At 48.1% G+C, this 15,595-nt stretch overlaps 1 protein-coding gene across 1 annotated transcript in view; it reads right to left on the bottom strand.

Annotated features, from left to right (window-relative positions):
* The window catches only part of URI1 (URI1 prefoldin like chaperone), a 134,300-nt gene that overhangs the window by 94,672 nt on the left and 24,033 nt on the right, over positions 1–15,595 (bottom strand). The window contains exon 2 of the mRNA XM_073605820.1: positions 4,934–4,968. Coding sequence (XP_073461921.1) covers positions 4,934–4,968 — 35 coding nt within the window. The remainder of the gene's footprint in view (positions 1–4,933; positions 4,969–15,595) is intronic.

Genomic DNA, 15,595 nt, shown 5'->3' with positions numbered 1-15,595 from the left:
AGGGAGGGTCAGGAGGCCACGGTAAAGGGAGGGTCAGGAGGCCACGGTAAAGGGAGGGTCAGGAGGGCATGCTTTGAATGCTTTCAAAAATACATATTTGAATTGTTTATTTTTACCAATTTACAAAATACAAAGTGAGCGAACAGAGGAGAAATCTAAATCAATTCTGTATTTGGTGTGACCGCCATTTGCCTTCAAACCGGAATCTATTCTTTTATGTAGACTTGCACACAGTTTTTGAAGGAACTCGGCAGGTAAGTTGGTCCAAACACCTTGGAGAACTAAGCACAGATCTTCTGTGGATGCTGGCTGCCTCAAACCTTCTGTCTCTTCATGTAACCCCAGTCAGATGCCATGATGATATCAGGGCTCTGTGGGGGCCAAACCATCACTCCCAGGGCTCCTTGCTCTTCTTCACACTGAAGATAGTTCCTAATGACATTGGCTGGATGTTTGGGGTGGTTGTCCTGCTGCAGAATAAATTTGAGGCCAATCACACACCTCCCCGATTGTATGGCATGATGGAAAAGTATCTGCCTGTATTTCTCAGCATTGAGGATACCATTGATTGGGCAACGTTGAGGACTGTAGACAGAGTGGTCGACCAATGAAACCTAATGCAGCAGATGAAAGACACATCATGCTTACTTCCCTTCCACATCGGAAGATGTCCAGCAATGCCATCAGCACAGAACTAGTGGAAACCAGTGGGACCCAGGAACACCCATCTACTGTCCGGAGAAGTCTGGCCAGAAGTGGTCTTAATTGAAGAACTGCAGCCAAAAATCCAAGGTGAAGTAATGCCTCATTTCCACTGAGCGGATCGGTTCGGGTCGGTACAGTTTGAATGGCCTAGAATGGTTCGGTCTATTCTAGTGAGCGTTTCCACTGCAAGTGGGACCACAAGGGGCCATACAGGGTTTAGAAAAAATGCCTCAGCATAGCACAGCAGAGGGTTTTCTGTCAGCCAATCAGTGGAATGTATCGTAGCTCCGCCCTAACCGAACCGTTCCATTTTCTATGGCCCCACATCTGAAGCAGGACCCTAAATGGAACGGTTCGGTTCGGTTGTATGGGCCGCTTTCATAATGGAAACACCCAAAATAGCATACCATACCGAACTGCTCAGTGGAAACGAGGCATTACTTAACTATGCAGGAAAATATAGGAACTGGGGTGCAAAAAAAAATGGCAGCAGGTGCTCTGGACTGATGAGTGAAAATGTGAAATATTTGGCTGTAGCCGGAGGCAGTTTGTTGCCGAGGAGCTGGAGAGTTACAATAATGAGTGTCTGCAGGCAACTGTGAAGCATGGTGGAGGTTCCTTGCAAGTTTGGGGCTGCATTTCTGCCAATGGAGTTGGAGATTTGGTCAGGATCAATAGTGTCCTCAATGCTGAGAAATACAGGCAGATACTTTTCCATCGTGTCATACCATAAGGGATGTGTGTGATCGGCCCCGAATTTATTCTGCAGCACGACAACGATCCCAACCATACAGCCATCCAGCATAGTTGAGTTACTTCGTCTTGGATTTTTGGCTGCAATTCTTCAATTAAGACCACTTCTGCCAGACTTCTCCGGACAGTAGATGGGTGTTCCTGGGTCCCACTGGTTTCCACTAGTTCTGTGCTGATGGGATTGCTGGACATCTTCCGATGTGGAAGGGAAGTAAGCATGATGTGTCTTTCATCTGCTGCATTAGGTTTCCTTGGTTGACCACTCTGTGTCTATGGACTTCAACGTTGCCCGATCAATGGTATCCTCAATGCTGAGAAATACTGGCAGATACTTTTCCATCATGCCATACAAATCGGGGAGGTGTGTGATTGGCCTCAAATTTATTCTGCAGCAAGACAACCACCCCAAACATCCAGCCAATGTCATTAAGAACGACCTTCGGTGTAAAGAAGAACAAGGAGTCCTGGGAGTGATGGTTTGCCCCCCACAGAGCCCTGATCTCCAGATCATGGAGTCTGTCTGGGACACCCACAGAGGATCTGTACTTGGTTCTCCAAGATGTTTGGAACAACCTACCTACCGAGTTCCTTCAAAAACTGTGTGCAGGTCTATCTAGAAGAATTGATGCTGGTTTGAAGGCAAAGGGTGGTCACACCAAATATTGGATTTGATTTGGATTTCTCTTCCTTTCATTTGCGGTACTTTCCGTTTTGTTAATTGCGGACCAATAACTCAGGGACTGTGACGGTGGAAAGTGAGTGAAAATGAAAACGTTTGTGTTGTCACCAGAACAGGTACTGAAGAGAAATCTCCCAATGGGGACACCTGTTACAGTTACAATTGTCTACAAGGACAGGTGTCTCCCATTTTGGAGAGATTTCCTTTCATTTGCCGTTATCTACACAGCAGGAAGTGAATGGAATTCTCCCAAATAGGACTCATAACAAAAACCTAAAAGGGGTTTTACCCATTGAATACCCTTTACAAAATGATTTAAAAAAAAAAAAAAAATTGAAAAAGAAAATTAAATAAAATTTCTGGCTTTAGATACGCTTGGAATCTGCCTCTCATAGTACAAAAAAATATTTTTCTTGCCATGTACTGAGCCCTGAGATTGCAGTACAGACATCCTAAAAAAAGAGATAATCACCAACGGATTCTAACATTAAAGATTACATCAGGCCCCAGGTGAAGAAACTGATATCTACACCAAATAGAAGCAATTCGTATATGTGAATTTCACTGACAGACCTACTGATGCATGTTTAAATAAAATATAATTAAAATGAGGCCGATTAAAGATTCATGAACGCAAAAGGTTTCTCTGGCTAGCGGCACAAGGTCCTCCATGAAAAGTAATCTACGCTGAAGAATCAGGACTTTTCTTTTTTCTTTATGTTTTTGTATATTTCATGTGTTTTGGTTAAATTTAATGAACGCGGTTTTCAACTTTTGAAATAATATATTTTTATTTTATTTTTTTACACGTGAAAATATTATACTAATAATTTATATTTACCAACTGTCACCAGCAGGTGGCGAGTCTCATCAGAAAAGTTCCAATGGTTATGGCTTAGTCTAAAGGGGAAGGTATTTGTACTGGAGGGGGGGGATGTTTGCTTGTGAAAGGGGATGTGTGGTACAAACTACTGACCTCTGCATTCTGAGTTACTTACTACTAACCTATGAACTCTGTATCGATTACTACTAAAAGCCTGCACTCTGCGTTAAGTACTACTGACCCCTGCACTGTGTATTATATACTACTGACCTCTCAACTATGCATTACTTACTACTGACCCCTGCACTGTGCATTACTTACAAATGACCCCTGCACTGTGCATTATATACTAAAGACCTCTCAACTATGCACTACTTACTACTGACCCCTGCGCTCTACATTACAGTCTACTGACCTCTTAACTCCACGCTACTTACTACTCACCCCTGCACACTGGGTTATCTTCTACTAAACTCTGCATTACTACTGACCCCTGGACGTTGCATTACTTACCACTGGCCCCTGCATTCTTACCCCGACCCCTGCACTTTGCATTACTTACTAACACCTGCACCTTGCATTACTTAATACTGATCCCTGAATGATGCATTATTTACTATTGACCTCTGAACTCTGCATTACTTATTCCTGACCCCTGCACTTTGCATTACTTACCGACACCTCCAGTTTAAGTTAGTAATACTGACCCCTGCATGATGAGTTACTACTGACCCTTGCATCTGCTTTACATTCTACTGACCCCTGAACTCTGCATTACTTACCACAGACCTCTGAACTCTGCATTACTTAAGCCGGCCATACATGGATGAAAATTCAGCCAGTTCAGCAGGGACCGCTCAAACTTCGATCCATGTATGGGCACCCTGGTTGTACAGAAGTCGATCGATCAATCAATTTCTGTACAGCCACCGTTGGGTTTTTTTACAAACGATCAGTGCCGCCGGCTATAGCCAGCAAAACTGATCATTGTGTTCTGACCGCAGGGAAGGCTCCCCACTGTGAGAATAACAATAGCTCAGCAGGAGAGATTCCCCCATCCACACATTCAAGGTGGAAGAATCCTGCATTTTATTTTGCTCAACCTACTGGCTGAACGGAATTTTTTTTTTAAAGTGTATGGCCTGCCTTACTATTGACCCCCGCACTCTACATTAAATACTACTGACCCTTGAACTTTGCATTATTTACTGACCCCATTCTGGGTTTATTGCGGTCTGTGACCCCATTCTGGGTTTATTGCTGTCTGAGACCCCCATTGGTGAAAGCCAATCCTCTACTTGTCCCAGAAAGTGATGAGCAATGCAGAGATTTAGACTGCTGCGACCCTAAAGTCGTGCAACTTGCTTGCAACCTCCTTTCAACTTTTGTGATTTAACATTGCAGGCTATGGCACTCAAGTCGCACCAAAGTTGCAGAAAAGAAGTGCAGGAACATTTTTTTTTTTTTTTTTTTTTGCTGCTGGGACTTGAGTCGTATTGATTAAAACGACACCCGTTAAAATTAAAGTGAGACTAAAGTCTTGGGGTTGTGTTGCTTAAAAATAACAAACATGTTATACTTACCTGCCCTGTGCAGGGCACTTGCACAGAGCAGCCCAGATCCTCCTCTTCTCGGGCCCCCACGCCAGCGCTTCTGGCCCCTCCCTCCTGCCGAGTGCCCCCACAGCAAGCAGCTTGCTATGGGGGGCACCCAAGCCGAGCTGCTGCTCTGTGCGTCCATTCAGGCACCGAGCCGTGCCCCCCTCTCTCTCTTTCCTGATTGGCTCACTCTCTGACAGCAGCGGGAGGGAAGGGGTGGGGGGGGGTTTGTGAGCCTGCGGGGGTGACGGACCAGGCAAGTAAAAGCCCCCCCCCCCCCGGACAAAAACAAGCAGATGACCCTTGTAGTGCAGGCACAGCACCATTGGAGGAGCAAAACAATATAAATGTTAATAGTCAATACTTCACACTTACCAGTGCTGAATCTTTTCTTGGCAGCCGCTGACCACCTGTCATAAAAAAACAGATAGGGGTTTGTGAGACGACCACTGCAAGACTATGGCGGCCAATCAGATGCATGTTTAGAGGAAATTTAGAGTTCTTTTGTGGGAATAAAAAAAAAAAATAGCAAATAAAAAATAATAATAATTATCTAGCATATACAAGTCAAATTGTAATTAAATGTTTAAAAAAAAATAAAAATTAATTCCCTTTCAATCTGCAGTGCTGTAATTTTCTGTAAAATGCACTATGGTGACCTGGAGGAGTTCTAAACGCCCCCCCCACAAAATGTAATTTCCAGTTTGTGCGATCGGCTTACTGTTTTCCCCAGAAGTCTGCACTAAGATACAAGTCAGATTTTTGGCATCCCCTGCAACAAATTTTTTTTTATTTTTGGTGAGATACTCCCAAAAGGGAAACCATGTCTTAAAGGATGCAGGCCCTGTAACTTTCCTTAGAGCCCTGCAAGTGCAGCAGCTGATTTATAATTATAAAATCACTCCCATATAGACTCACTCACGCACATGGACAAAGACAGCTAATTTCTTTAGAATAACAAAAAGGTAGGAACTTGCAACAAACACGTCGTGACTTCATCTGTCTTCATCTGTCAGTCATCTGACTTCATCTGTGTGACGTAACGCGTAGGGAGTGGCTGCGAGCAGACGCAAACCGGAAGTCACGTGAGAAGGCGCTTTGTACGCCGCTACATCTGCTTCTTTGCCTGATTTTTATGTTTTTTATGTAAGAGTCCAATTCACAGCACTTTAATAAATATATTTGAGTTCACCTTATATACTACACCATTGGAGGCTTGTCTTTTCTTCTCTCTTTCATTCATACCTCATTGGAGTATACTGGAACAACTATATGAATGCGAGTATGAATTGAGAAGAAACCGCTAGAGCCATGGCCGTTCGATGAGAACCAATTTGAGCCCCATTCCAATGCTACACTAAGATCCACACATCTGGTTACATTGAGCGATGCTCGATTCTTCATACATCTAAGGTGAGAGTTTTGGGAGGCTGGTGACATTAGGAAATCATCTGTGAAGACATCCATGATCTTCCTTTGACTTTTTATTGGCTACCTAGCCACCTCTTATTTATTCATTTATTATTTGCACTTTGCACTCCTGGACATCACGTTTTACTCACCCAACGAATAGAGGGAACTTTGCACAACAATTTATTATTATTTTTATTCTATTACTGCAGTGCACTTCATCTTTACGTACTTTATTATTGTTGTGATATTATCTGTTCTTCACATTGTTGTGTGTGATTTTATATGATAGCGTGAGATCACTATTGCTTTTTATTCTTTTATTGTGCAGTGTTGAACACTTTTAGATTTTGCTGCTATCTGTATAGAGATTATCACATATTTTTCACGTTTTAAACATTTACTTCATTTGCTCAGAGTAGCGCTGAGGACACTTTTTCTTTTTAACATGAAACCAAAATCAAGAACACGGGGACACGACCCCAAACTAACAGGAGAAAAGTTCAAAACTAATCTTAGAAAGTATTATTTCACGGAAAGGAGGATAGTTGATGCTCGGAAAAAGTAGAGAGCCAGTCAACAGTACATGCTTGGGACCAGGGGCGTCGCTAGGGGGTGGCTTTTGGGGCTATAGCCCCGAATCTAGGGCCAATAGCCCCAAGTCCCTGCAGGGGTCCCCAAAGGGGAGGGGAGACTCTCTGGGGACCCTTATGTAAGTGGGGGGCTCTCTGGGGACCCTGATGCAAGGGAGAGGCTCTCTGGAGACCCTAATGTAAAGGGGGCTCTCTGGGAACCCTGTTGTAAGTGGGGGGCCCTCTGGGTACCCTGATGAAAGGAGGAGGCTCTCTGGGGACCCTGATGTAAGGGGGGGGCTCTCTGGGGACCCTGATGTAAGGGGGGGGCTCTCTGGGGACCCTGATGTAAGGGGGGGGCTCTCTGGGGACCCTGATGTAAGGGGGGGGCTCTCTGGGGACCCTGATGTAAGTGGGGGGCCCTCTGGGTACCCTGATGAAAGGAGGGGGCCCTCTGGGGACCCTGATGTAAGGGGGGACTCTCTGGGGACCCTGATGTAAGGGGGGACTCTCTGGGGACCCTGATGTAAGGGGGGACTCTCTGGGGACCCTGATGTAAGGGGGGACTCTCTGGGGACCCTGATGTAAGGGGGGACTCTCTGGGGACCCTGATGTAAGGGGGGACTCTCTGGGGACCCTGATGTAAGGGGGGACTCTCTGGGGACCCTGATGTAAGGGGGGACTCTCTGGGGACCCTGATGTAAGGGGGGACTCTCTGGGGACCCTGATGTAAGGGGGGACTCTCTGGGGACCCTGATGTAAGGGGGGACTCTCTGGGGACCCTGATGTAAGGGGGGACTCTCTGGGGACCCTGATGTAAGGGGGGACTCTCTGGGGACCCTGATGTAAGGGGGGACTCTCTGGGGACCCTGATGTAAGGGGGGACTCTCTGGGGACCCTGATGTAAGGGGGGACTCTCTGGGGACCCTGATGTAAGGGGGGACTCTCTGGGGACCCTGATGTAAGGGGGGACTCTCTGGGGACCCTGATGTAAGGGGGGACTCTCTGGGGACCCTGATGTAAGGGGGGACTCTCTGGGGACCCTGATGTAAGGGGGGACTCTCTGGGGACCCTGATGTAAGGGGGGACTCTCTGGGGACCCTGATGTAAGGGGGGACCCTGATGTAAGGGGGGACCCTGATGTAAGGGGGGACCCTGATGTAAGGGGGGACCCTGATGTAAGGGGGGACCCTGATGTAAGGGGGGACCCTCTGGGGACCCTGATGTAAGGGGGGACCCTCTGGGGACCCTGATGTAAGGGGGGACTCTCTGGGGACCCTGATGTAAGGGGGGACTCTCTGGGGACCCTGATGTAAGGGGGGACTCTCTGGGGACCCTGATGTAAGGGGGGACTCTCTGGGGACCCTGATGTAAGGGGGGACTCTCTGGGGACCCTGATGTAAGGGGGGACTCTCTGGGGACCCTGATGTAAGGGGGGACTCTCTGGGGACCCTGATGTAAGGGGGGACTCTCTGGGGACCCTGATGTAAGGGGGGACTCTCTGGGGACCCTGATGTAAGGGGGGACTCTCTGGGGACCCTGATGTAAGGGGGGACTCTCTGGGGACCCTGATGTAAGGGGGGACTCTCTGGGGACCCTGATGTAAGGGGGGACTCTCTGGGGACCCTGATGTAAGGGGGGACTCTCTGGGGACCCTGATGTAAGGGGGGACTCTCTGGGGACCCTGATGTAAGGGGGGACTCTCTGGGGACCCTGATGTAAGGGGGGACTCTCTGGGGACCCTGATGTAAGGGGGGACTCTCTGGGGACCCTGATGTAAGGGGGGACTCTCTGGGGACCCTGATGTAAGGGGGGACTCTCTGGGGACCCTGATGTAAGGGGGGACTCTCTGGGGACCCTGATGTAAGGGGGGACTCTCTGGGGACCCTGATGTAAGGGGGGACTCTCTGGGGACCCTGATGTAAGGGGGGACTCTCTGGGGACCCTGATGTAAGGGGGGACTCTCTGGGGACCCTGATGTAAGGGGGGACTCTCTGGGGACCCTGATGTAAGGGGGGACTCTCTGGGGACCCTGATGTAAGGGGGGACTCTCTGGGGACCCTGATGTAAGGGGGGACTCTGTGGGGACCCTGATGTAAGGGGGGACTCTGTGGGGACCCTGATGTAAGGGGGGACTCTCTGGGGACCCTGATGTAAGGGGGGACTCTCTGGGGACCCTGATGTAAGGGGGGACTCTCTGGGGACCCTGATGTAAGGGGGGACTCTCTGGGGACCCTGATGTAAGGGGGGACTCTCTGGGGACCCTGATGTAAGGGGGGACTCTCTGGGGACCCTGATGTAAGGGGGGACTCTCTGGGGACCCTGATGTAAGGGGGGACTCTCTGGGGACCCTGATGTAAGGGGGGACTCTCTGGGGACCCTGATGTAAGGGGGGACTCTCTGGGGACCCTGATGTAAGGGGGGACTCTCTGGGGACCCTGATGTAAGGGGGGACTCTCTGGGGACCCTGATGTAAGGGGGGACTCTCTGGGGACCCTGATGTAAGGGGGGACTCTCTGGGGACCCTGATGTAAGGGGGGACTCTCTGGGGACCCTGATGTAAGGGGGGACTCTCTGGGGACCCTGATGTAAGGGGGGACTCTCTGGGGACCCTGATGTAAGGGGGGACTCTCTGGGGACCCTGATGTAAGGGGGGACTCTCTGGGGACCCTGATGTAAGGGGGGACTCTCTGGGGACCCTGATGTAAGGGGGGACTCTCTGGGGACCCTGATGTAAGGGGGGACTCTCTGGGGACCCTGATGTAAGGGGGGACTCTCTGGGGACCCTGATGTAAGGGGGGACTCTCTGGGGACCCTGATGTAAGGGGGGACTCTCTGGGGACCCTGATGTAAGGGGGGACTCTCTGGGGACCCTGATGTAAGGGGGGACTCTCTGGGGACCCTGATGTAAGGGGGGACTCTCTGGGGACCCTGATGTAAGGGGGGACTCTCTGGGGACCCTGATGTAAGGGGGGACTCTCTGGGGACCCTGATGTAAGGGGGGACTCTCTGGGGACCCTGATGTAAGGGGGGACTCTCTGGGGACCCTGATGTAAGGGGGGACTCTCTGGGGACCCTGATGTAAGGGGGGACTCTCTGGGGACCCTGATGTAAGGGGGGACTCTCTGGGGACCCTGATGTAAGGGGGGACTCTCTGGGGACCCTGATGTAAGGGGGGACTCTCTGGGGACCCTGATGTAAGGGGGGACTCTCTGGGGACCCTGATGTAAGGGGGGACTCTCTGGGGACCCTGATGTAAGGGGGGACTCTCTGGGGACCCTGATGTAAGGGGGGACTCTCTGGGGACCCTGATGTAAGGGGGGACTCTCTGGGGACCCTGATGTAAGGGGGGACTCTCTGGGGACCCTGATGTAAGGGGGGACTCTCTGGGGACCCTGATGTAAGGGGGGACTCTCTGGGGACCCTGATGTAAGGGGGGACTCTCTGGGGACCCTGATGTAAGGGGGGACTCTCTGGGGACCCTGATGTAAGGGGGGACTCTCTGGGGACCCTGATGTAAAGGGGGACTCTCTGGGGACCCTGATGTAAGGGGGGACTCTCTGGGGACCCTGATGTAAGGGGGGACTCTCTGGGGACCCTGATGTAAAGGGGGACTCTCTGGGGACCCTGATGTAAAGGGGGACTCTCTGGGGACCCTGATGTAAGGGGGACTCTCTGGGGACCCTGATGTAAGGGGGGACTCTCTGGGGACCCTGATGTAAGGGGGACTCTCTGGGGACCCTGATGTAAGGGGGACTCTCTGGGGACCCTGATGTAAGGGAGAGGCTCTCTGGGGACCCTGATGTAAGGGGGCTCTCTGGGGACCCTGATGTAAGAGTGGGCGCTCTCTGTGGATATATATATATATACACACACACACGTATATTACTGTATATACATGTGTATGCTCGCCCAAGCGTATGACTTTCTTTACTACGCTGCTATGGGCTCTAGCCCCAGATCTTTTGTAGACCTAGCAACACCCCTGCTTGGGACACACATAGACCTATAGTCAGACAAAAAATGTAACCAAAAAACAAAATGGGCAGATTCGATGGACTACTCAGTCTTTTCTCTGCTGTCACTTTTCTAAGTTTCTTTCTATGTCTGTGCGGTGCGATTTGAGCCATTAATTTGTATGGCTCAAATCTCACCGCATATATGCACTAATAAAAAAAAAAAAAATGAAAAAAAAAAAAAAGGTGCAGGACGTTTTTTTTTTTCCTCCGCACTGGGATCGGATCGCATGGTTGTTATACGATCTAATTCTGTCAAACGCATTGCATTTTGACACCCCCCCCCCCCGCAGCCGTGCGATTTCAATGCGGTGCTGGAAACACACCGGATTTGCTGCGTTTCCCACACCGCATATATGTAAACTGAGCCTAAAACAAAACTTCAGATATCCTGACCACACCTTACTTATAGAACTTTTCCTTTTCCCGTTCAGCCAGCATTTGCTTAAAATCAGCGTCACCTTTGATATAACGACACCGTTTTCCAAACCTGACATTTTTTCTTTATATAGCTTTTGCACTGCACCTCACACTCGCCTGAACTCTAAATGTCAGCGATGCCGAAACACAAGAAGTACAAGCCCCACAGACTGCCAACTTCCAGGAAAACTACAATGCTATTCCTTCACTGTTGCTTAAAGCGGAGTTCCACCCAAAAGTGGAAGTTTCGCTTTAAGGACTCCTCACCCCTTTACATGCCACATTTGGCATAACATTTTTTTTTTTTTTGGGGGGGGGGGGGGGGGGGGGGGGATTTGAGGACCTAGTTTAGACAGGTACCCTGTTACCACTTCCGCCCCGAGCGTAAGTTCTCCTCTCCCCCCTGCAATCTTCTGGGACACGTTACAGGTCCCAGAAGATTGCCCGGCCATTCAGGACGCGCAACGCAACTCACACACATGCAGTGCGCACCCGGCAGTGGAGCCGCAAGCTGTCACAACCGGGTGCCCACACTAGTGATGCTGGCGTGAGGGAGAGAACCGAGGCTTTGGGCGTCCACATCGCTGGACCGTGAGATAGAGGAGTGTGTGTTTCATAAAAGTCAGCAGATACACTTTTTGTAGCTGCTGACTTTTAATAAAACACCGAAATGGCTGGAACTCCGCTTTAACCACTTGCTGACCCGGCCTGTCTCTGACATTTGATGCGTACAAGTTAAAATCAGTATTTTTTGTGAGAATATTACTTAGAACCCCCAAACATTATATATATTTTTTAGCAGAGACCCTAGAGAATAAAATGGCGATTGTTGCAATATTTTATGTCACACTGTATTTGCAAAGCGATCTTTGAAACACAATTTTTTTGGGGAAAAAATACAGTTTAAATGAATTTGATAAAAAAACAACAATAGTTACCCCAAAGTTTTGGAGAATATGAAAGATGATGTTATGCCAAGTAAATAGATACCTAACATGTCCCGCTTTAAAATTGCGCACGTTTGTGGAATGGCGACAAACTACGGTATTTAAAAATCTTGATAGGCGATGCTTTAAACATTTTTATAGGTTACGGGTTCAGAGTTACAGAGGAGGTCTTGAACTAGAATTTTTGCTCTCACTCTAACGATCGTGGCGATACCTCACATGTGTGGTTTGAACACTGTTTGCGACTTGCGTATGCGTTCGCTTACTTTTTATTTTTACAGTCCCTTTATGTTATTTGTATTGGATCACTTTATTCCTATTACAAGGAATGTAAACATTTCTTGTAATAGAAATAAGGATGACAGGTCCTCTTTATTGAGAGATCGGGGAAAATGAGATCTGGAAAAGACCTCAGATCTCATTTTTTTTTTTTTTTTTTTTTTTTGCATTTAAAAAAAAAAAAAAAAAAAAAAAAAAAAAAGGTAAAATTTCACATTTTGACTTTTTAAAGTGGGGTTCCACCCAAAAAACAAAAATACCTGTAAAAATTCTAAAAAAAAAAACAAAAAAAAAAAACATTTGGATATTTTTTTTTTTTTCACTTACCTCTAAATGCCTGTTGCTAGGTGGTCCCTCGTAGTCTGCCTGTTCCTTTGCCTGGGCTGGTGACATCACTTCCCCCCAGCCACAGGAAGGGCTCAGCTCTGCTCCCTCCCTCCTGTCAATCATCTGGGACCCATTACAGGTCCCAGGTGATTGAGCGGCCAATCACGGCGCGCGGCGCCGCTCACGCATGCGCAGTGGGTGCCAGGCTGTGAAGCCACAGCCCGGCGCCCACAGTTGAAATGCCGGCGCCGACGAGCGGAGGGGGGGGGGGACGAGCGGGGCTTCGATCCCCCGCATCGCTGGACCCAGGGACAGGTAAGTGTCCAATTAAAAGTCAGCAGCTGCAGTATTTGTAGCTGCTGACTTTTAATTTTTTTTTTTTTTTTTGACGGCCCCCCTGGGTGGAACTCCTCTTTAAAGTGGTGTTCCGGCCGAAATTATACTTTTTAAATAAAAATACCCCTATAATACACAAGCTTAATGTATTCTAGTAAAGTTAGTCTGTAAACTAAGGTCTGTTTTGTTAGTTTATAGCAGTAGTTTGTTATTTTATAAACTTACAGCAGGCCGTGGCCATCTTAAGTGTGGGCATCTGAAGCCAGACTGTATTTCTTCCTGGATCTCACCCTTGCAGATCTCGCACATGCTCAGTACAACACAAGCAGTGTAATAGGTTTCAGGTCAGGTTTCCATAGCAACGGCAGTGTCAGAAGAAGTTGCCGCCCCTTCCCAGAAGGCATTGCAAACAGGAAATGATGCGATGGGCCGCGGCCAGGGAGGAGGAAGTGAAAAATGAATACAGCAGATATACAGTAGGTGCTGAGAAAAAAAATAAAAAAAATATCCAATTCGTTTACAGTGCACAGTTTAGTGAGGGATGCTGAAGAGTTGTAAAAGTGGGTGGAACTCCACTTTAAGGAAGAAAAAAAAATCCTTTGTTCATGCCCAAGAACCGGAAGTGACGTCAGAGGTTGCTCTGGTCCTCCAAGGGCATAGAGCCGAGTGGGGGGCTATCTGACCCTCACTCGGCTTCCTGCCCAGCAAAACGGCCGCATCAGATTGTTTATAGGCTTAACGGTGCCCGCCGCTTCTTGGTTGTTTTTGAGCTTACCGGAAACGACCAAGAAGCGGCGGGCACCTCCCCCGCCGCCTAGAAAAGTGATGTCTCTGAGTTTCCCCTGCTGTGTTCACTTTGATTGAAAAGCCGAAGCCTAAAAAAGGGCTCATGTTAGTTTTTTTTTAACCCCATTATGTTACTAGCTGATTAATCGATTATGAAAATAGCAAATCGATTAGTTGTCGATCGATCGATTAGTTGTTTCAGCCCTAGACTGATCATTTCTTTGTCAGTGGGGCAAATGTACAAAATCAGCAGGGGATCAAATACTTTTTTTCCCCCCTTACTGTATATTGATGCGATTTGGATCCCACATTACAGGACGATTACCCAGGCATTCCCTGAAAGTCGCTTCTAAAGTCGCATCAAAGTAGTACTCAAGTCACCTGGCAAAGCTGCACCGTAAGTTGCGCAACTTTCAGGTCGCAGTAACCGAGCCTTACACGTTTATAAACAGTTATTGTATCCAATTTGTTTTATATTCATCATATACTTTGTTTCTTTGTTCTTTTCTGTAATAAACATTGAATACACAAAGCACCCATAATACTTGCGTGGAGAGAGCGAGTAAAAGGATAAGCGCACTTTAAATTGCGTCTGTGCATCTTCTTTTTTTTTTTACCCCCTCCCCCTGTCCTAACCCACCTTTCCTGCTGCCATTTTTCGGCACCCCAGTTCCAATGATCTCTTCTGTAGAAAACAAATTCCGGGTCATTCTACAACATAAAAAACACTTGATTTTATCTTTTTGGCCTTGGAGTTCGCCTTTAAAAACGCAGTTCATAAAAATGAGAAGTTTTGTTAAGACGGGAGATGATAGCGGGGAAAGTGCCGCCATACTTGCAGAACGCGGATAATGTATTTTTTATGATCTAGTAAATAAGGGCAGCTGAAGTAAAACATCATAAAAGGTTAACTCTGTTATTAAAAAACAAAAATAAAAGGGAATTCCATAAATATTAACAACAGCCGACCTATTAGAGTGACATACGGCCTAATTATCTCTTTACAGAGGACATTTCAGATAAACACTTCCAAACAAATGAACATAATATTTGCTGCAAAGTGAAATGGTATCGCGCGCTGCAGACGTACGAGGGGGGCGGCCCGGGTGGGTTTAGTTTAACTCGCGGTGAGCCGAAAGGCAACGCAAAAAAGTACTTAGGAAACACAGATACAGCAGTGCTAAAACTAAGGGGCAAGTCTTGCATCACTTCCTCTCGGCACCATCACCACCCTAACATACCCACCGGCATTCCTAACTGTCCCAACCTAACCCCCTACCCCAAGATACCAACCTAAAGAGATACAGAGCTAAAGATGACTTATAGGGCTCATTCACATGGGTGTAACTATTGGTTACTAAGACACAGACAACCCCTGCCACCTAGTATACTTGATTGCTAGGACACAGGCAGCCCCTGCCACCTACTATCCTTAATTGCTAGGACGCAGGCAGCCCCTGCCACCTAGTATCCTTGATTACTAGGACGAAGACAGCTCCTCCCACTTAGTATCTATGATTGCTAGGATGCAGGAAGCCCCTACCACCTAGTATCCCTGGTTGCTAGGACGCAGGCAGCTCCTCCCACCTAGTATCCCTGGTTGCTAGGACGCAGGCAGCTCCTGCCACCCAGTATCCTTGATTACTAGGACGAAGGCAGCTCCTCCCGCTTAGTATCTATGGTTGCTAGGATGCAGGAAGCCCCTGCCATCTAGTATCCTTGATTACTAGGACGAAGGCAGCTCCTCCCACTTAGTATCTATGGTTGCTAGCATGCAGGCAGCCCCTGTCACCTAGTATCCATGATTGCTAGGACACAGGCAGCCCCTGCCACCTAGCATACTTGGTTGCTAGGATGAAGGCAGCCCCTGCCACCTAGTATACTTGGTTGCTAGAATGCAGGCAGCCCAATGCAGGCAGCCCCTGCCACCTAGTATCCTTGGCT

The sequence above is a fragment of the Aquarana catesbeiana genome, linkage group LG11 (genome assembly GCF_042186555.1).
Source record: "Aquarana catesbeiana isolate 2022-GZ linkage group LG11, ASM4218655v1, whole genome shotgun sequence".
In the NCBI taxonomy this organism is placed as follows: domain Eukaryota; kingdom Metazoa; phylum Chordata; class Amphibia; order Anura; family Ranidae; genus Aquarana; species Aquarana catesbeiana.
Note: the sequence above shows the minus strand (reverse complement) of the source record. Positions and strands in the feature narration are given on the sequence as shown.